The sequence below is a fragment of the Haliotis rubra genome, unplaced genomic scaffold, assembly GCF_003918875.1.
Source record: "Haliotis rubra isolate DU_JTF1 unplaced genomic scaffold, ASM391887v1 Scf1384, whole genome shotgun sequence".
Lineage (NCBI taxonomy): Eukaryota > Metazoa > Mollusca > Gastropoda > Lepetellida > Haliotidae > Haliotis > Haliotis rubra.
In genome coordinates, this window is record NW_025765319.1 from 126,793 (window position 1) to 150,245 (window position 23,453).

At 39.5% G+C, this 23,453-nt stretch overlaps 1 protein-coding gene across 1 annotated transcript; it reads left to right on the forward strand.

Moving 5' to 3' along the window:
- The first annotated feature begins 446 nt into the window (after positions 1 to 446).
- Positions 447 to 18,800, forward strand: LOC124268495 (serine--tRNA ligase, chloroplastic/mitochondrial-like). The gene is made up of 15 exons (XM_046703474.1): positions 447 to 596; positions 3,939 to 4,405; positions 6,422 to 6,526; positions 6,717 to 6,800; positions 7,412 to 7,486; positions 8,384 to 8,429; positions 8,884 to 8,944; positions 9,381 to 9,522; positions 10,961 to 10,996; positions 12,148 to 12,247; positions 13,828 to 13,905; positions 15,241 to 15,290; positions 16,935 to 17,041; positions 17,312 to 17,405; positions 18,762 to 18,800. The coding sequence occupies exons 2-15, from the start codon at positions 3,968 to 3,970 to the stop codon at positions 18,798 to 18,800; spliced, it is 1,455 nt and encodes a 484-aa protein (XP_046559430.1). The 5' UTR covers positions 447 to 596; positions 3,939 to 3,967.
- The last annotated feature ends 4,653 nt before the right edge of the window (positions 18,801 to 23,453 follow it).

Below are 23,453 nucleotides of genomic sequence, written 5' to 3' on the forward strand. Positions count from 1 at the left end.
ATTAAGAACACGGCCTCAGAGCTACTCCACACCCTCTCTTCTTATTTTTTTTGTAGACATTTTCTTCTCGACCCCAGAACTAGAGCTATACAATATATCATAATAATCATTTATATCATATATATGAATATACATTGGTCAATTTAATTAAAATCTGATCTTTCCCGTCTAGATTCACACGGTCGTTACTGCGACGGCATAAATTATTTTGGATATCAAATGGAAAATTATATTTTTTATTGTAAAGATATTTAATGTGGAGCAACTGGTATATACTCACTCTTGCTTTACGTGCATACTGTGAGTGTGTTTAGGGAAACGAACTTGGAGAAAATTATTTTGACAACTTTCATGAACTACATCACCGAATAGTGGTCAGATGCTCATTTCGTTTCTGATTCAGATTTTGTTTTCTTTTACCCAAGAGCAGAGCACTCTCAGTTGTTGTCATTCGGAAAGCAGCGTGACAGAATAGCTCAGAATGATCGATTTTGATCATGCATTGTCACAACATTTGGAGTAACTATATGTATGAGAAATATCTGCCGAGATATGTAAAGACCAAGAGTGTGTTAACGACTGTGAAGTTAACAAAAGTAAAGTATATAATGTTTTTGGTTCAGACAACAGGCACTACCATGCCCTCAGCCTAGTAGATTTGTATTTACCGGTTTAAGTTGATGAAGTATTTTGGGTATTATATTTGTCAAGTTTTTAATGCAAAGAGGGACAGCTCAGCCCAACTGCGCTTCTGACAATGTGTTCCAGACTGTATGCCCCAAGTGTGTTTGAATGAACTTGTGTGAATTATGAACGAATGAACTAGTGTTAATTACCATTATATTATTTTTGTTAATTATGTGAACTTGTGTATTGCCATTACATGAAAACTTGGCAACATGCTTGGCTATTACCATGCCATTACTACTTTATTAATGTTATGATGGTATTATGTTTCAATGCTATATGTGTCAATAAATAATGTATGACCTTTCTAAACTTTTTTTCTGTTCGGCCCATATGACTAGGAATAAGGCCCTTTTGACTTTTGTCATGGCCCATTTGACTTTCACCTTGGCCCTTTTGACTTGGCACTTCTCGGCCCCTTTGTCCTTTGGCCCATTTGACTAGTTCCCCATATAGACTATCAACAGATCACTGACATATTGCTGGTGCTCAGTCATGCTAAGATATATTAGGACAAGTGTAATTACTTTAAGATAGTAACTGTTAGATATTACTGACTTTTATTCATTTGTCTTCGGGACAGACAACACTAAGTTGTTGTTTACAATACAAAAGCTCTTTCATTGTATGCATGTTTGTGACAAATAGGATTCACTGAGGTAATCTACCATGGTGTAACGTGTTTTCGGGGTAATAACGCAAGAGATGACCATGTAAATTATTGCGTATCAGTAGATTATCAAAACTGTAATTCCGTAATTAAATATCATGTCACCTTTCATAAATTTATTGTCAGAATGTTCTGTCATCCGCTGATTTCCAATGTAGTGAACATTTGGTGTCTGTCCGCCAGCGCGAACGGGAGAAGTGATGTACCATGTTTTCGGGTTACTCGTTATAGCGCGGGGTCACGACCTTGTATGGAAGCCCAGTTGATGCATTCTTCTCCCAAGAAGTCAACAAATACAAAAGGCATTTTAATAAAAAGACAAGTAAACTGGTCATTTTTTTCTTGATTATTTGAGTGTTTTTTGTAAAAATTGTTAAAAATAAACTTATTTACACGTAAGTTATTCAGTCATATGCACACTCATTCTTCTTGTCTGCCATGGCAGGGACAATAAACATGATAAAACATGTCATGTCTGCGCAGTACAGTGACATTGCAGCAGTATTTTAAATGAGCCCAGTGGTCACAAGCCGAGACGAATTCTGCAACACTGAAAAAAAAATATGCAAGAGATGACCAATTTGGTCTTATATAGTTTTTTTATTACGTCGGCAACATTCCATTAGAGTCACGTGATGTTTATGCTTGGCTTTTCACTCTAGCAGACGATGGTCCGCTTGACAAGTTACAAGCTTTATTTCAAAAGTTATGATCACATTTATGAAGGTTCTGAAAGTGCATTACGTTCTAGGGTAGAATTTAAGTACTTTTACAGAAATTTAGGTCACAACTTACGTGAAAGCTGGATATTTCAAACATTTTGTGTCCCGGTTGTCACAGTAGCTTCTGCACTGGAGACGGTGTTTACAGGTGGCGCTGTCATCTCTCTGTACGTGAGAAATTACGGGAAAAAGACATACCCCGAAAACATGGTTCCCCCGAAAACATGGTACGGCATGGTATATAATTCCTAGGTATGACAGTCATGTTAATAACTCACCTAACATTACCAGATGAACTAATTTTTTTCGTATGAAGTTCCAAAGTGCATAAAAATATAATAAAAGATCTATTATGCTAGGATTGTAAGCCAAAAATATGAAGACATTCATTGAATTCTGTTTTCTTTCAAAACTTACACTTTTAGTCACTGGGAGATGAAAGTAAACTTAAACATATGTGGAACTGTTGTCATGACAACTAGGTGGACTGCAGTTTGTAAAATATCAGAAGTATTAGGGGTCACAAAGATGACTACAGTCCGTTTGGCTCAAAAGCGGACCGATGAATTGCAATCTAACTTGAAAACTAATAAACATAACATACTCAATGAAACGCTGATCATAATCAAAACATCATACCAACTCTGTGAGCGTTTTTCAGAATTTTTGTCCTAAAAATAAAAAAGGTGTTTAACAAATCTATCATTAAAATATTGACACAGTTCACTTGTTGTTACGAGGGAGGAGTGCAGAGAAAGGGACAGCCAGGTGTTCAAGAAGCACGTTCACAGACAAAGTTATTTATTCATTAACCTGTGCTGTGCCGTCTCCATCCGTTCTCGAACACCTGGCTGTCCCTTTCTCTGCACTCCTCCCTCGTAACAAATAGTGAACTGTGTCAATATTTTAATGATAGGTTGTTAAACAACTTTTTTATTTTTAGGACAAAAATTCTGCAAAAACCTCACAGAGTTGGTATGATGTTTTGATTATGATCAGCGTTTCATTGAGTATTTTATGTTTATTAGTTTTCGAGTTAGGTTGCAATTTATCAGTGCACTTTTGAGCCAAACAGACTATACACATATCCATTAATTCCAAGATGAAACCTTATTTCATTTTTGTTGATCATGTGATGATACTTACTTACTTAGGCCTGACATCCCTCATAGGGCATAGGCCATCCACTACAGATCTCCAGATCCCCCTGTCTTGGACTTTCCTCTCCAGCTGGTTCCAAGTGAATCCACTTTTCTTTATATTTCCATCATGTGAGGATACACCCTTTTAATGTCAAAAGTGTAAACTGGTGGCATAGCAGAGGTCACAAATCATTATGGGATATCATCCAGGTACCTATGTGGAAAAACGAAAAAGAACAAAAGCATCAGTCAGTCATGGGGAACTGCTCTAGATCAGTAGCCCTTTAAGTTAGTACAGGCCTCCTGCTGGTTGTAAGGACACATCAAGTGGTCAGATTCTGTGAATTTGTTTGATTACATATCTTCATACCATGACAGTGTGGTTATAATATCAATCAGTGAATTGTCTGGTTCAGATTTTAATATAAGGGTAATGCTATTTTTGAGGGCATTATCATTTGCAGAAGCCCTAGGTCTTCCAATAACTGCCCACGAAGGATGGTGGCAGAACATACCTGCGTAGTAAACTTACTCAATGACGTAATATTTAGGTGAGTAAAATGACTGAAATACGCACATATTTGAAAGCAGTGGGTAATGGAAAATGAAATACCCACTCAACATTCATAATACCCACTCCAAAAAAATACAGTGGGTACAGTACCCACATGAGCTAAATCTTATCTGGAGCTCTGAAATGGAATGTTTTCTTTGCAGGGTTTCTGATGAACTAACCCTATTTGACCATGACATCCTACTGCAGACTGCACCATATGAAGAGGGTACTGTCCGTTACAAAAGCAAGTGCCACCAATTGTGGAGAGAGGACTGGAATACATGTTTCTAATCTTAACATTTTAACTGCTGGAAACGCAAATCATTCTGAGAGATGTTTCACAAGCCTACAAGGACACAGTGAACATAGTGTTGGAAGCACAGTTGATTGTGAAAAGGGTGTAATACAAATATACAGAACATTGCAAAGGTTCTGTCAGCCGAGGTATGGGCATTACAGACTGCCTGCAGCAGGGAAACACACCTCCTCCTTGTTTGTCAGTGATGCCTCTGCACAAAACACATCACTGGTAGAGATTGATCTGGGGCTTGAGCGGAGAGTAGCTCGAAAAAAACAGCTTGTCAAGAATATCAAGCTCAGAGGGATGAAGATTGATGTTGACACTTTTGTAAGTACAAGTTAGTGAGTGAGTGAGTGAGTAATGTCTTATGCTGTTTTTAGCAATATTCCAGAAATATCACTGTGGTTGACTCCAGAAATGGGCTTCACATTGTACCCATTTTGGGAATTGAATCCAGGTCTTCTATGTGACGAAGGAACACTTTAACCACAAGGCTACTACAGAGCCAGTGTAGCACATAGCAGTTAACAGCAATGTTGTTATTATTATAGGATATTTATATAGTGCGCATATCCACGCAACTAGTACATGCTCAAGGCGCTGGAGTGTCCCTTGATCAACGGATGTCTTTTTTTCCAGCATTCTTTTTAACCAACTTAAATATTCAACTCATAAAGCCGCGCAGTGAGTTATCACAGAGCCTCAGCCTCACCAGGTACCCATTTGCAGCTGGGTGGAAGTGAACGTTTTGAAATTTAAAAATTCTGAAATTAGATGATATTGTTCTGATTACATGTGTAAAGTAAACAAAGCTGGAGACACAGTACCTATTATACTACAGTTCACAGTGTTCCCTCAGTTGTCACCCTTAGTCATTACAGGATCCTCTATATGTTGGTTTAGATGGCTGATTAACACTGATTATAAATCCATATGACAATATCATGCTGCTGTCATGTGATAAAAATTAAAATGTCCATGAACTGCCTGGGGTGATGGGGTAGCCAAGTGGTTATAGCACTCACTTGTCACGCCAAAGGCCAGGGTTTGATTCCCCACATGGGCACAATGTGTGAAACCCATTTCTGGTGTTCCCCACCGTGATATTGCTGGAATATTGCGAAAAACAGCATAAAACCAAACTTGCTTGCCCACTCACTTACTCTCTCACTCAAACACTCACTCACTCACCATGAATTGCCTCATGCCATGATTTAACTAAAACCGAATAGTTCGGCGTTAAAATGAACTCTCTTACTTGTATGATATTTCTGTTTTAATATTCAAATGGATACTCTTACCACAATCGTCAGATTCTGTTTAGCAGGAGCTATGTTCCAATGATTTGTTATCCCCCGCAACACGTTTTGCGGGGGGTATTAAAATGGACTCCGTCCGTGCGTTCGTGCACATTTATCTTTTCCGGAGCACAACTCTAAAACCGTTCAATATTTCTTCACCAAAATTGGCACATAGATAGATCTAGTGGTCCACTGGTGCCTTTTGGTAGTTTTGGATTTCTGAATAAAGTGTTTTTGGCGTTCCATGGCAACAAGTTTCACTTTGACTGAAATTGATGGTAGTACTCTTTTCCAGAGCAGAGCTTAAAAAAACTGTTCACTGTTTCATCACCAAATTTCATACATAGGTAGGTCTAGTGTTGAGCTGATGCCTTTTGGTAGTTTTGGATTTCTGAATAAAATATTTTTGGCATTTCCATGGCAACAAGTTTGACTTAGACTGAAATTGGTGGTAGTACTCTTTTACGGAGCAGAACTCTAAAACCGTGCAATGTTTCTTCACCAAACTTGGCACATAGATAGATCTGGTGGTGAACTGGTGCCTTTTGGTAGTTTTGGATTTCTGAATAAAATATTTTTGGTGTTTCATGGCAACAAGTTTCACTTTGACTGAAATTGGTGGTAGTGTTCTTTTCCGGAGCAGAACTTAAAAACTGTTCACTGTTTCATCACCAGATTTCATACATAGGTAGGTCTAGTGGTGAACTGGTGCCTTTTGCTAGTTATGGATTTCTGAATAAAATGTTTTTGTGCATTTCCATGGCAACAATTTTGTCTTCAACTGAATTTGGTGGTAGTGCTTATTTCTGGAGCAGAACCTTTCAGTACTCTCCTTCCACAGCTATATACATGCCAAAACATTTGACTTAATCATAACTCGTAGACATATTCATAAAGAGTATTTTGCCATTGCTGGGGATATTGATGACTTTGTCTTCTTCTTCTTATACAACCATGTATGTGAAATTGAAATTTGATTGAGTGGGAATAAAACAAAAACAAACAAAAAACAACTCCATCTTGTACCACTTCACCCTGATAGGTGGAAGACTTCCGGTTGATGAAGAGACTTGAGAAGGAGAAACACAGGCTGGAGAGGGAGCGAGAAGAGATTGCAAAGAAGATGGCTGAACTGAAGAAAGGCAAGGTACTAGTATGATTCATTGTAAGTTTGTGTACCCTTTACCGCAGGATTAGAGCCAGTGCAGATTAGAAAAATTGTCTTAGCTGAAAAAGGATGGCAAGGTCAGTTATACTGACTGTGTGTATAATACTCACAAGATTCGTGATATTGTTCTGAAAGTATAGAAAGATGAATGCCAAATCGTTCACTCCAGGACAAGCAGGAGGATGTTCGGGCCACCAGAGAACTGTTGACATCCCAGGGGAAGAGGGTGAAAGAAGCACTGAAAGAACTACAGGTAAAGGTTATTAACATCTAGCTGTTGTATATATGGTATATTGGATATTAATTCACTAATATCTAATGTAGCTGCTGGTAGATTAGATATTAATTCACACTAATATCTAATGTAGCTGCTGTGTAGATGAAGGGTTAGATATTAACATCTAGCTGTTGTATATCTGCTAGATTAGATATTAATTCACACTAATATCTAATGTAGCTACTGTGTAGATGAAGGGTTAGATATTAACATCTAGCTGTTGTATATCTGCTAGATTACATATTAATTCACACTAATATCTAATGTAGCTGCTGTGTAGATGAAGGGTTAGATATTAACATCTAGCTGTTGTATATATAGTAGATTAGATATTAATTCACACTAATATCTAATGTAGCTGCTGTGTAGATGAAGGGTTAGATATTAAAATCTAGTTGTTGTATATCTGCTAGATTAGATATTAGTGTGAAGGTGTTGTACAGATGCAAGATGACATATTATCATCTAGCTGGTGTATAGATTGTGTATATATGGTAGATTAGATATTAGTGTGAAGGCGTTGTACAGATGCAAGATGACATATTATCATCTAGCTGGTGTATACAACGATTTATTCATGTTGACAGAGGAGCTGGTGGGTGTGGGAGGAGAGAGTGATGCTGGCAGCTCTGGGACTTCCCAATGACATCCGGGCACAGACTGTGAGTAGCCTGTTTTATTCAAAACCCCTCAGAGGCTGATATTCATAAATATGTGTGCAGCAGGAAAAATTACCAGATCAAAAGTCACAAAGGTACTTGGCCAGGGGTGCAGTGAACGTGCATCCTGTCAGAAGACCATTCACTAACTGCAATCCTCTTTAAATCGAGGTGGTGGGGTAACCTTGTGGTTCAGGTGTTTGCTCGTCACGCCTAAGACCCGGGTTTGATTCCCCACATGGGCACAATGTGTGACAACCATATCTGGTGTCCCCCGCCGTGATATTGCTGGAATATTGCTAAAAGTGGCGTAAACCATACTCACTCACCTCTTTAAATCTGTCTGTATGGATACCTGTAGTGCTAAAGGATAAATCATGATCTTCATCAAAACTTGTTGAATGGCTTCCAACAATAAATCTCATTTAAACAAGATGCTAGTGGTTGTATTCCATGACAGTTCAAGTCGGAACACACTTGTGAAGATCAGGGTTAAAATTGGCCTTCAGCAACCCATGCATGTCGTAAGAGGTCACTAACGTGATGGGGTGGTCAGGCTCACTAACACATGTCATCGTATTCCAATTGCGTAGATCGATGCTCATGCTGTTGATCACTGGATTGTCTGGTCCAGACTTCATTGTTTACAGACTGCCACCATAAAGCTGGAATATTGCTGAGTGTGGCATTAAACAAGAAACCAACCAACCAATCATGTAGGAACAGAATAATTCTGACTGTCACTTTCCTGATCTTCTGAGCATTACTGTCACTGGTTACTAAAAAGTTTGCCCTGATCGATTATGGATTTCAGTGTTATTTTGTTTAATGTTAACGAGGATTATGTTCAGATTTTAGTGAGGTAAGAATAGACAGTTCATGAAACCTGATGTGTTTCAGCCAGAAGAGGATGTTCTAGTTCTGGAATCCCATGGGGAAATACCAGGTAGATGCCTGTCTCAACACTGCTGATTGTGGGGTTAAATACGTCAGTGTTACCGATTCACCAATCAGAATTACCTGTAATTACATAAATAGCTTGTGAAAGTTTTCTTTTCCCTGCTGTTTCAGTTAACTGTTTCAAACATATATCATCACACAGTTTTCAGGCCACCATTGCTCTGACCATTGATTGCAGCATAAAACGACATCGAAGAAACTACACAATGTTTTTATGATTGGACTGAATGTTTTTAATGTTGACTGAATCTAGTATTGATTGGCTTGATAATGAAGACTATTGTGGACGACAATTCTTTGTTTTTAATAATGTTTCAGCTGAAAAAGCACACTCAGAAAACATTTTTACAGTACAGAAAATACTGGAGATGTCATTATCTGAATAAGGAATGGAATTATTAAACTGAAATGTTGTTTTAGAATTTAAGAATTCTTTCCAGATATATCCAAGGCCCAAAGTCACCTGGAAATAGTGAAGAAGAAACACTTAGTAAGATTTAGGTGAGTGCATATATTATATAGTCTTTGAATATCGTTAGCCAACATAATTCTGTGTAATATGGGACCCGTGAAGATCGGGGTATGTTCACTATTTGTTACGAGGGAGGAGTGCAGAGAGAGGAACAGCCAGGTGTGCTATTGATTCATTTACCTGTGCTGAGCCTTTCTCGCACACCTGGCTGTTCCTCTCTGCACTCCTCCCTCATAATAAATAGTGAACTGTGTCAATATTTTAATGATAGTTTGTTAAACAACTTTTTTATTATTAAATCATAATTCATTAAACTACTAAAAATTCACAATGATAGAACAATTATGATGCACCATGTCAAATTAGAAACGATTGTATTTGTAGTTTTTAGTAAAGTGACCAAACACTGTCATGAAAAGTTTTCTGCCAGACTATAGCTGTACTGGTAATACTTCCTGTTTTCAGCCATGTTGGATCCAAGGCTTACTACTTGTTGGGTCAGCTGGCTACACAGGAACAGTGTCTGCTGCTCTCCATGGTTGACCAGCTCACCAGCAACCATTTCCATCAACTAGCATGTCCAGAAATATTCCGGTCTTTAGTTGCTGTAAGTTGAACATTTATTACTGCCACAAATATTGTAATAGCTGTAGAAAACTCACAGAAAATCACACAGATTGGGATATGTGTTGGTCCTCCATGGGTGAGAAAAGATATCGAACAATCGTAACTTGCTTGTTAGGGCTGACTGAATATATAAGGTGGTCTGGCTCTGTGAGAGAGAGAGAGAGTGTGTTTAGTTTTACACTGCTTCTACTAATATTCCAGCAATATCACAGCAGGGACACGAGAAATGAGCTTCACACATTGTACCCATGTGGGGACTCGAACCCGGGTCTGCGGCGTGACGAGTGAATGCTTTAACCACTCGGCTACCCAACCACCCCATCTGGCTCTGTGATTTGATTTATTGCGTGCCAGCATACTCTGTATCTTTGGTTTAATGATCATTATATCACCCACTGGATTATCTGATGCAGACATGATTATCTACAGAATTGATTATTGACAGCTGAAATATTGCTGAGTGCAGCATAAACTACTAACAAAGCAAACTTTGTTGTGGGTAGAGGTGAGGTGAGGTGAAATTGGGTTTAACGTCGTGCTTGAGAATATTTCGCTCATATGACGACGTGCATGCGTGTGGTGTATGTGTATGTGCGGCTGCTTGTACTAGCCAAGACTGAAGCTGGTTTTATAGTGCTAGCCCACTGAGATACCATGCTGCAGTGAAGCATGAATACCCCACTCAGACACATTATACTGACTCCGAGCCGACCAGTCCTTGTTGTACCCATTAATGCCGAGCGCCAGGCAGGGACCAACAAGTACCATATTTTCACAGGCAGTCGGGATCCAACACCTTCCAGGCGGACCTCTAACCATACACCACAGAGGCGGTTCGTTGTTTGGTATAGGTCTTCAGCAACCCATGTGCTTGCCATAAAAGGATCGTAAGAGGCCTAACGGACCACCTTGGTCACTCTTTAGCGGACTTGGTTAACCACTACATCGGTTCCCAATTAGCAGATCGATGCTCATGCTGTTGATCACTGGATTGTCTGGTGGGTATTTACAGACCGCCCGCCATATAGCTGGAATATTGCTGAGTGCGGCGTAAAACTAAACTCACTCACTCACTCACTCGTTGTGGGTAGAGAGAATGGGTTGGATGAATCAGGATGAATCTGGGATTTGAACAGGAAGATCCTGTCAGAGTTTGATGCCATAGGACTACTTATCTTCTCTGTGTATTTGGAAACATGACACCCCTGAAGATCTGGGTTAGAGTTGGTCTTCAGTAACCCATGCTTGTCGTAAAACTAAAAGCCGACTAACAGGATCAGGTGGTCAGGCTCGTTGACTTTGTAGACATATGTCATCACATCCCATTTGTGTAGATCCGATACTCATGATGTTGATCACTGGATTGACTGGTCCATGCTTGATTTATTTTGTTTGATTTTGTTTCTTGATTTTTCCAGGAAGGATGTGGGGTTGACTATAAAGACAAGACACAGGTGAGTAACATGCTCTCTAATCAAAGTGGGGCGGTGGGCGGTGGGGCAGCCAAGTGGTTAAGGCGTTCGCTCGTCATGCCAAAGGCCTGGGCTCGATTCCCTACATAGATACAATGTGTGAAGCCTATTTCTGGTGTCCCCCACCGTGATGTTGCTGGAATATTGCTAAAAGCGGGGCTGGGTAGCCGAGTAGTTAAAGCCTTTGCTCGTTATGTCAAAGACCTGGGTTCGATTCCTCACATCATTACAATGTGTGCAGCCCATTTCTGGTGTCCCCTGCCATGATATTGCTTAATGCAGCATTAAATGAAACTAAACTCACTCACTCAAATCAGAGGGGTGATGGAGTAGCCTAGGTTTACCATCTACATGTTTAAAGCAATCGCTCGTCATGAGGAACACCTCATGGTTACAATTTGTGAAGCATATGTCTGGTGTCCCTTTTCGTGATATTGGTGGAATATTGCTAAAGAGATGTAAAACTAAACTCACTCACTGAAATGAGAACATTTCAATGGAAGGCTAATGGAAGAGCTATTGTTATAGAGGTAGCCCTACAAGAGTAACTGGCCTACTGGGGATGTAACTACACCCAAACACCGTTGTCACTCTTTGATGTGTAGATTTATGGTTGTCTTAAAGTAAAAGCTTGTGCCCTCACTCACTCATCATTTTGTGGTTCTGTCCAACCTCTGATAACCTACTGTTTGGTTGGCAGTAAGTCGGTGAGTCAGTAATGAAGCATATGTCTTCATGGATAATACTTTATGGTTGACAATGGTGTAAGGATCTACACTGAGATGTTGTTCTACGCAATAAAGAGTAAGTTGTTATCCACAAAGTGGTATGCCTCGGATAACTGTTTACTTAGCACCCTTCAACTTTGGCATAACACTATTTTACTGTCTGACAAAATTTCCAATTTTTGTAGCATTCAATAATTCATTTTTCTCTTTATTGTCTCTGCTGTAGATTTAACCACTTTTATCACTGTTTCTTCATGCTGTTGACCACTAGATTGTCAGGTCCAGACTTGATTATGTAGAGACCGCCACCATATAGTTGGAATATCGTGCAGTGTTCCACAAGCAACCAACCAACGTCACTGTTTCTGTGGGTGATGCTATTCCTGAAAATGTCTCTGTTCACAGATTTACAGTCTACTTGACAAGGATGGCCATGATACCACTGACAGCCTGAGACTGGACGACTTCATGCACATCCAGGGGACATCACTCTTGTCTTTTGCTGGTCGGTAGCACACCTGAACCCATCTAAATGGCTACTTCTCTGTTTTCAACTAGTCATGTTTTCTGGTGGTTATTCTTTATTTTAAGCTTGTGAACAGAACAAAAATGCCAGGTTGTGGTGTATTTCCTGTAATGCTGAGGAAACTTAGTAACAGGCCCATTTTCTGTGACAGGTATTTATTTTTTATGTGTGTAGAAACAAACAAGAAATTATCACAAAATGTTTCTATGATATAATGATAGGTCTCTTATGTAAATTCTATGATGTCATAATAGTTCTGTGTGAGATAAGTTTTAGGCCATAACAGTTATATGAAGTTCTTGAAAGGTATTTAGGAGGACAAACATGAATACTAGTTCTATGATGTCATATTAGTTCTATGACATCATGTTAGTTCTATGACATCACGTTAGTTCTATGACATCACGTTAGTTCTATTATGTCACCAGGATTCGAAATACCCCATATATTAGCATGCCATGGCATGGTAAATATCGAAATGGCACGGATAAAAAAATGTTCTCAGTGCCCTTATGGCATGCCTAATTTTTTGTAGACATAACACATCTTGAGTCATTTAATTCCCAAACAAAACACTTATGCAAATGACAAAAGCAAAAACATATATTGACTTTATCGTCCAGGAAATCACTGGAATTATGATGGTAGATGTAAAGAAATCTGGTTGTTTTGTCATTTAGAGTGTTGGGAGTACTGATAGTTCGGTTATTGAAGAGGAAATTGTGTAAGTTAGATATATTAAACAAGTGAACCTGTCACAAAATTCTCAGCTATTATAGGTGCTGGGAAAGCAGACTGACTGACTGAGTTTAGTTTTACACAGCTTGTAGCAATATTCCAGCAATATCACGGCGGGGGACACCAGAAATGGGCTTTACACATTGTGCCCATGTGGGGAATCGAACCCGGGTCTTCGGCGTGACGAGCCAACGCTTTAACCACTGGTCTACCCCACCGCCCCTGGGAAAGCAGAACAAATGAAACATAAGAAACATTAGACAGAAGACATATCAGTGATGACAGAAAGCAGGTTACATTTGTTGTTTACCAACAAAAATTGAAAAGATCATCATCTCTTCTACAGTCATTTATTCTAAAAACATGTGGGCACACTTGATTTCTGAAAGGCACACCTAAATTTTTTGCCTGGTGCCCTAAGGCACACTTAGAAATAAAAGTATTACTATCCTTGGTCACAATAGGAAAATCATACTCGCCGACACATGTCGTATCCCATGTGTCGTATCTTATCCCACTTGTGTAGACCGATGCTCATGATGATGATCAGTGGATTGTCTGGTCCAGACTCGATTATTTACAGACAGCTGCCATATAGCTGGAATATTGCTGAGTGCGGCATAAAACTAAACTCACTCATTCACTCACTTATGATGTTGATCATTGAATTGCCTGGTCCAGACTCGATCATATTGCTGAATGCGGCATTACAATAACACAAACAAAACATAATGTGTCAATGAAAAATATACCTCTTAAATATGACAAAGTATTAAAAATGCTGTAAATCTGTTAAACTTGTTACAATGTGTGTTTACAAGGTTACCTGGCGAAGACTGTGGTGCAGACATCATGTCTACCGTACAGACAATTGGCAGTCGGAAGACAGTATAAACCAGGTAGGACCATCCACTCATGTTTGATTAATACTGCAAAGTCTGACAGTCCAGAGATAAGTGTTATCAGGAGCGGTGGGGTAACCCAGTGGTTAAAGCATTACCTCTTCACGCCGAAGATCCAAGTTTGATTCCCCACATGGGTATAATGTGTGAAGCCCATTTCTGGGGTCACTCGCTGTGATATTGTTGGAATATTGCTAAAAGCGACATAAAAGTAAACTCACTCGCACATTAATGTTATCAGCATGGTCAGGGTACAGTGACACTCAGTCAGCAAGTCACATAACCTGACAACACCAGAAGTATTCTGTTCACCTTTGTGACAAGCATACATTGTTGGGACCACTCTTAGCTAGGAATTCCCACAGGGGCGGGCACTGTGAAGTGAGGCTGCTTTAAGCAACAGTAGAGTATGCTCCTCCTGTTGGTTACTTAATTGCCTGGTCCAAACTCGATTATTTTGAGACCGCCGCCATATAGCTGGAATATTGCTGAGAGCGGCATTAATTTTTACCGTCTGCAGGCTTGTGACTTCCCAAATCAAACCCCTCCGATAACAGATATTTATCCCGTAGAAAATCTTTATCCTGCCATTTAATGTGTAGGGTTCTTCCCCATGAGGATTAGTTTGAAATCCTGATTAGTTTTAAGTGTAATATAACTGAAATGCTGTTGAAAAGCAGCATGAGGATATGTAATGTGTTGTAAGATGCATTTTGTTGGTGTATCAGTTCACAGAATATGGACCCATGAAAGTCGGGGTTAGAACTGATCTTCAGTAACCCATGCTTGTCGTAAGAGGCGACTAACGGGATCAAACCCCTCCGAGAACAGATATTTATCCATTTTGTGACAAGCCAACTTGTGTGTGGAAAATCTTTATCCTGCCATTTAATGTGTAGGGTTCTTCCCATGAGGATTAGTTTGAAATCCTGATTAATTTTAAGTGTAATATAACTGAAATGCTGTTGAAAAGCAGCATGAGGATATGTAATGTGTTGTAAGATGCATTTTGTTGGTGTATCAGTTCACAGAATATGGACCCATGAAAGTTGGGGTTAGAACTGATCTTCAATAACCCATGCTTGTCGTAAGAGGCGACTAACGGGATCGGGTGGTCAGGCTTGCTGACTGGGTTGACACATGTCATCGTATCCCAGTTGCGTAGATCGATGCTCATGTTGTTGATCACTGGATTGTCTGGTCCAGATCCGATTATTTACAGACCGCCGCCATATAGCTGGAATATTGCTGAGTGAGCGTAAAACTAGACTCACTCACTAACAGAATATGCTTGTGCTATGATTGAAGTCAGTGTTAAAAATCTCTTTGCAGAGGGTGAACTTGATCTGCCGGGATTGTTTGGAGTCACACAGTCAATGAAGGTACTGACCTAATGATATGATTCTCAAGAGATATTTCTAGAAGATGTACTTCATAAATATATGTGTGATATCCCATCCTAATTTTATGTTTCTATGAGTCCAGGTGAACGATACATCTTTGTCTCTGAATATGTTTATAAATGATTTAGTGACCTATTTATTTTGGAGTGGTGGAGCAGGCTGTATCTTTGGTGTGATGTGTTGTGTCAGGAGTGTGGAGCATGGAGCATTAATATTGAGTGGTATGGAGCATCTTGTGTAGAGCATTGAGCATTAATATTGAGTGGTGTGGAGCATCTTGTGTGGAGCATGGAGCATTTTTATTGAGTGGTGTGGAGCATCTTGTGTGGAGCATGGAGCATTTTTATTAAGTGGTATGGAGCATCTTGTGTGGAGCATGGAGCATTAATATTGAGTGGTATGGAGCATCTTGTGTGGAGCATTGAGCATTAATATTGAGTGGTGTGGAGCATCTTGTGTGGAGCATTAGTGTTGAATGGTATGTAGCATCTTGTGTGGAGCATGGAGCATTAATATTGCACATTAATGGAGCATCTTGTGTGGAGCATGGAGCATTAATATTGAGTGGTATGTAGCATCTTGTGTGGAGCATGGAGCATTAATATTGAGTGGTGTGGAGCATCTTGTGTGGAGCATTAGTGTTGAGTGGTATGGAGCATCTTGTGTGGAGCATGGAACATTAATATTGAGTGGTATGTAGCATCTTGTGTGGAGCATTGAGCATTAATATTGAGTGGTGTGGAGCATCTTGTGTGGAGCATTAGTGTTGAGTGGTATGGAGCATCTTGTGTGGAGCATGGAACATTAATATTGAGTGGTATGGAGCATCTTGTGTGGAGCATGGAGCAGTGTTGAGTGGTATGGAGCATCTTGTGTGGAGCATGGAACATTAATATTGTGTGGTATGGAGCATCTTGTGTGGAGCATGGAGCATTAATGTTTGAGTGGTGTGGAGCATCTTGTGTGGAGCATGGAGCATTAATATTGTGTGGTATGGAGCATCTTGTGTGGAGCATTGAGCATTAATATTGAGTGGTATGGAGCATCTTGTGTGGAGCATTGAGCATTAATATTGAGTGGTATGGAGCATCTTGTGTGGAGCATTAGTGTTGAGTGGTGTGGAGCATCTTGTGTGGAGCATGGAGCATTAATATTGAGTGGTGTGGAGCATCTTGTGTGGAGCATGGAGCATTAATATTGAGTGGTATGGAGCATCTTGTGTGGAGCGTGGAGTGTTAGTGCTAAGATTTCAGAAGTGACAACATATACCTAGATGCCAGGTTTTGTGGAACAAACCCTTATGGAATGTATTACATATTGTGTGGTGTGTTGGGAATGGTTGGAGTGTGTAGTCTAACAAATAAAGCAGGGAGTATCGTGTTTTGTGCGTGGAATGTGAAGGATTTATCTTAAATGACCTATTTTTGCACTTTAAGGAAATGTCTACCCTCTGATCAGACTTCATTAGACCAAATCTGTAAACCAAGAAGTAGTTTCTTATTATGGTCTTTCTTTGCCTGAACCAAACCCAGCCCCATCAACACAGATATGGTAGTTGCCATTTGAGGGTTTAAGCGCCACATAGGTCTACAATCTGACAACCTGTATACTGTATATTTCCAGACTGTGATTCTATCTGCTTGCTCTGACCGAGTGTCCTGTGCCACTGAATTTAACAAGATCACAGCTCTAGTCTGGAAGCTGTACAACAAATTAAATTTAGCCATGAGGTGAGTGTGTCATTGAAATGCACGAAAGTATGTCTAACTGTGTGGTGAGTTTGTCCACAAGAGGATTAAGAGGATCTCTTGGTGTCAAATAACTGTACAATGGCTAATGGCATTGCATTTTGTCCAAAGGAACCTATGAATGACTTCATGCTATGCTTGTATCATAGGGACTACTTCTATATAGTCTAGGCTGTATTTGGTCAGATTATAATTTTTGACTGTTTAAGAAACATATTCTAAGTGAGTGTATTTTGTCCTGTTATTTTTCAGGCTTGTTGTCATTCCAAGCAGAGACCTTTTATTGTGTGAAAGTCTGAGGGTGGGAGATACAGATGTGGGCCCCAGTGTCAGGAAGTACATCAAGGTAGGGCTTGTTAAACAGTCCAGACAGACACCTGGTGCTGTGTGTGAGAGTGTAGGGTGGAACTACAGATGTGGGCCCCAGTATCAGGAAGTACATCAAGGTAGGGCTTGTTAAACAGTCCAGACAGACACCTGGTGCTGTGTGAGGGTGTAGGGTGGAGATGCAGAATGTGGAGCCCCAGTGTCAGGAAGTACATCAAAGTAGAGGCTTGTTAACCAGTCCAGACAGACACCTGGTGCTGTGTGAGTGTAGGAGTGGACAGCTACAGATGTGGGCCCCAGTGTCAGGAAGTACATCAAAGTAGGGGCTTGTTAAACAGTCCAGACAGACACCTGGTGCTGTGTGAGAGTGTAGAGTGGAGCTACAGATGTGGGCCTTGGTGTCCAGGAAGTACATCAAGGTAGGGGCTTGTTAAACAGTCAGACAGACACCTGGTGCTGTGTGAGAGTGTAAGAGTGGAGCTACAGATATGGGCCCTTGGTGTCAGGAAGTACATCAAGGTAGGGCTTGTTAAACAGTCTAGACAGACACCTGGTGCTGTGTGAGTGAGTGTAGAGTGGGCCCTAGCTCAGATATATGGACAGCCCTTGGTGTCAGGAAGATACATCAGTACATCAGAGGTGGGGCTTGTTAAACAGTCCTAGACAGACACCTGGTGCTGTGTGAGGAGGTGTAGAGAGTGGAGCTACAGATATGGGCCCCAGTGTCAGGAAAGTACATCAAGGTAGGGCTTGTTAAACAGTCTAGACAGACACCTGGTGCTGTGTGTGAGGAAGTGTAGAGTGGAGCTACAGATATGGGCCCTTGGTGTCAGAGTGATACATCAAAGGTGGGCTTGATAAACAGTCTAGACAGACACCTGGTGCTGTGTGAGAGTGTAGAGTGGAGCTACAGATGGGTATGGTGTCAGGAGTACATCAAAGTAGGGCTTGTTAAACAGTCCAGACAAACACCTGGTGCTGTGTGTGAGAGTGTAAAATGAGCTACAGATAGGCCCTTGGTGTCAGGAACAGTCTCAGAAGTGTCAGGAAGTACATCAAAGGTAGTGGGGCTTGTTAAACAGTCTAGACAGACACCTGGTGCTGTGTGAGAGTGTAGAGTGGAGCTACAGATATGGGTCCTTGGTGTCAGGAAGGTACATCAAGGTAGGGCTTGTTGTTAAACAGTCCTAGACAGACACCTGGTGCTGTGTGAGAGGTGTAGAGTGGAGCTACAGATATGGAGGGCCCCCGGTGTCAGGAAGTACATCAAGGTAGACACCTGGGCTTCCGGTATCAGGAAGTACATCAAAGTAGGGCTTGTTAAAAACAGTGTAACCTAGAACTGGGTTAAGGACCATTTCCTCTGCAATTTCAGTTGGCTCATGTTTCCTGCATTGATGACTATGTTGCTTAGGCGTCTGATGTGTTACCATAGCAACAACCAAACGGATTATAAACAATTTCAACACCTACAGATGGGTATGTACATAAGGTTTTGTTTATTTACTTTACTATCCAGAACATGATTGCTGATGCTATTTTGTTACCATAGAAACTGCAATAATTGATTCATTTATTCAGGGTGATTACCATTACACCCATGTTTCTCAAGAATAAATGACATTTTATAAAACTATCTTTCTCACTTATTATTATTACATGTTTTATAACATTCTTCTTTGAGTTAATTCATTGACATGGATCATTTTGCTTTGCTTTGAAGTGAATTTTAGTACTGAAATTATTTATACCAGGGTTTTACATAATGCGGTGGTTACTGCATATTTGGCCTTAACAATTTTGTAAAAGACTCTCAAAATATTATCATCTGTGAGTCATTCTTGGCCCTTAATTTTTATGAGTGACCCTCAGAATTCAGTTCCAATAAAATCGATTTGATAAACAAACAATGATAACTTTCATTTTATTGATATTAACAGGAGAGTGCAGGGGAACACCTAGTGGCTACAAATATAGAGCCATGCTAGAATCACGGTAAAGATACCAGCCAATAGCATTTGAGTATACCATTCACTATATTTAGACAGCCAATAGCAGTTAAATAGGTCAGGCACTATGTTTTAGACTTTGTTTTGGTCATTTTAGCATTTTTCAGTCGGTGCTAAGAAACAGCTTGACTCGTTTTTTAGATAATGTAAGCGAGAAAAACTAATCTCATGGCACGTTTCTAATGATGAGCACTAAAACCAACTTCAAAATCATGATCAGTGATATGTGCATTCGGCAAACAATAAAATCAACCCCATTACATTTTGTTTGTCAAAGATTTTAAGAACTCAACCTTAACCAGTCACGTAAATCTTCTAAAGATGACATTGACTCAGTTAAAATTCAGTGCAAAATCATTTCAGCGCATCTGTCCAAAATCTACAGAAAAAGGCTAACACAGTTCACCGTAGTAGATCAGACTGAAATAGGTCACATATGCAATGCACACTGTTTTATGTCATGGCTCAAAAATATATCCCTGCTGATGCTTTTTAGAGATTTGATGAATCTACAAGTTATCAATGGTGTAGAACAACTGCAGTAACTTTTACAGAAATGCTCATGTCATTGAGAGTCGATCTTCGATATTATGGAAAGAACAACAAATTGAAGCCATAAAAAGCAGTCCATGCGGTGGCCTTATATTGGATGAGACCGCATTTGATATGCCATTGAAAAGCTGGCGGTATATGTCAGGTATATTGATGAAGGTACAGACTTTCTGGGTGAATATGCTGAGTATGCAATTATGCTGGACTTTATTTATGGTTAGATTGAACAGTGAAAAATATACTATGTATTAACTAATCATATATATGGTGGCGGGGTATTTAGAATGAATTAAAATTACATGTCCTCATGGCAATATTTCAGCCATAATAGGTGATGAGAAGTGTTTTTACATAGACAATAGAATTGAAATTGTTAAAATGAAATCAGTCGTAAGAGGACTGTGAAATAACTAGATGGATGGAGTCTAAAACTAGCATGAACATGAAAACTATTTTACTTATGAAGACGAAATGCAATATAAAAACAGGGTATAGATCGCGCACAAGAAGGTGGAGTCATACACTAAAGGACTTAAATGACAATGACAACACAACACAAAATATATAAAATCGTTGCAAAGCTCTTGCTTTAGGAATTACACATTTGAAACATTACACCAAATATTAGACTAAAATTTTCATGACTCCCGTATACTGAAAATGACTCTCCAGAATAAATAATGTGAGTCACCATGACTCCCATTTTTCTAAATCTGTGTAAAACCTTGATATAGAATGGTCCAGTTGATGTGGGGGGTTCTAGAGTGTGGGACAAAATTTATTTACCAGCAGTGAAAATTAAGATAAAAAGTTTTTTAGTTTATGTCTGAAGGAATATTCAGGGCAAGTGGGAGATAAAATATGGGCAGCCTTACTTTGTCCCTGTCGGAATCCTGTGGTTGGTATTTAAATCCCTGATTATGTTCATTGTTTGTGATAAGAATACCCTTGTTTGTGCTTTCAGTAAAATGGTAGGGGTGTAGGGGGAGTAGCCTAGTGGTTAATGCCTTAAGCTCGATCACAGCTAGAGACCGGGTCGATTCCCACATGGGTACAGTATTGAAAGCCATTTCTGGTGTCCCCTGCCATGATATTGCTGGAATATTGCTAAAAACAGAGTAAAACTAAACTCACTCACTCAGTAAAATGGTAAACATTTGACCTTCATTGCTTTAGCTGTGTTCCCTTGTCAAACTGGCATGCTGCACTACATTTGAAGAGGAACACTTTTTATGGATAGGCAACTTCTTTGTTGCAGTAGATTCATTGTTCCGGTAGCCAGATCCTAACACTGTTATCAAACAAATGATGGCGATGTTAGAGAATCTACACCCGATGACCATCCTCTGTTGCAATAAATCAGTTGTCTATCGAACCCTGAAATGTTCCTCTTCATCATACCAACTACTAAGTGCCAGTTAACAGAACTTTGCACAACATGACAATACAACACAAAACAACAAAATAGTTGCACAACTCTTGCTTTAGGATTTATGCATTGAAATATTACACCAAATATTAAACTAAAGTTTTCATGACTCCCAAATACTGAAAATGACTCTCCAAAATAAAAATACTGTGAGAGTCACCATGACTCCGTTTTTCTAAGTCTGTATAAAACCTTGATATAGAATTGTCCAGTTGATGTAGGGGTTTTAAGAGTGTTGGACAAAATTTGTTACCAGCAGTGAAAATTAAGATAAGAGAAAAGTTTTTTGTTGTATTGTCCAATGGTGTAAAACCCATATCTCTCTCTCTCATGCTTCAGGGTATTAGTGATGGTAGGTGATGTTTATCATTTTAGGTCTATGGAGAGGTTTGGATGTACATTTCGCTTGTTGGGAGTTATGTTGGAGCAAAGACCAAGTTCCAGTGATGTGGTAAGTGTGAAATTTGTTCCATGGGGGTGGTGGGGGTAATCTAGTACTTAAAACATTGGCCCCTCATGGAATTTTGCAATAATGTGGAACACCTGTTTCTGGTGACACCACTGTAGCCAATATAGTTGGAATATTGTTAAAAGCAACATAAAACCTTACACACTCACTATGACTCATTTTAGTCCAGTTTAAGATTTGGTCCCTTGCATCCTTTGGGTTGTTAGCCCGTGAGATCAGGTTAGGAGTGATCTTCCGTAACCCATGCTAGTCGCCAGAGGCGACTTACAGGATCCCGGGTGGGTCAGGTTAAAGCTGACTTAGTTGACACATGTCATTGGTTATCAATTGCGAATAGAATCGATGCTCATGCTGTTGATCACTTTATTGCCTGGTCAGACTTCGATTATTTACAGACGCCGCCATAGCTAGCTGGAATATTGCTGCGTCGCGGTTTACAAACTAAACTCACTCCTCCTCACTCTTATGGTTGTTGTTTAAAGGTGACTGGATGAGTTGGTTGGTCGATGACCTGGTTGATTGCTTTCGTCAGTGTACCCCAGAAGCTTGAAGATTTTGCTCATAATGTCAATCACTGCATTGTTTGGCCCAGAATAAATCATGAAAAGACTTCATTTTGAATTTTGCTCATAATATCAATCACTGGATTGTTGGACTCAGAGCTGTTTATGAATAGACTACCTTTAGGTTTTTGCTCACAATATTAATCCCAGAATTGTTGTGTCAGGAACTGATTATGAACAGGCAACCTTTTGGTTTTTGATCATATTATCAATCACTGGATTGTTTGGCTCAGAATTGACAAAGGATAGACCACCTTTGTACAGATGGAATATAGCTGCGTGCAGTGGTAACTAACAAATGAACAAGTAACCAACAGTAATATGTATACATTTTGTCAACTAGTTCCAGTACACATACCTATTGATACAAACAAATTTTGGTGACATTGTGACAGTGTAATATTTTAAATGTATACTGTATTGACAGTGTAACATTGAATGTAAGAATCTATTGACCATGTAATATTTTAATGCAGCTCTATTGTTAGTGTTACATTTTGAATGTACAACATATAGACAATATAACCTTTTGAATGTACAACATATGGACAGTGTAACATTTTGAATGACATCATTTGATGATTGTAACATTTTGAATGTACAAGATATGGACAGTGTAACATTTTGAATGTACAACATATTGACAGTGTAACATTTTGAATGTACAAGATATGGACAGTGTAACCTTTTGAATGTACAAGATATGGACAGTGTAACTTGGCTTTGAATGTACAAGATATGGACAGTGTAACATTTTGAATGTACAACATATGGACAGTGTAACATTTTGAATGTACAAGATATGGACAGTGTAACATTTTGAATGACATGCGTTTGACAGTGTCACATTTTGAATGTACAACATATGGACATTGCTTAACCTTTTGAATGGACAACATATAGTCCAGTGTAACAATTTTGAATGTACAACATATGGACAGTGTAACATTTTGAATGTACAAGATATGGACAGTGTAACATTTTTGAATGACATCATTTGACATTTGTCACAGTTTTGAATGTACAACATACAGTGACATTTTTG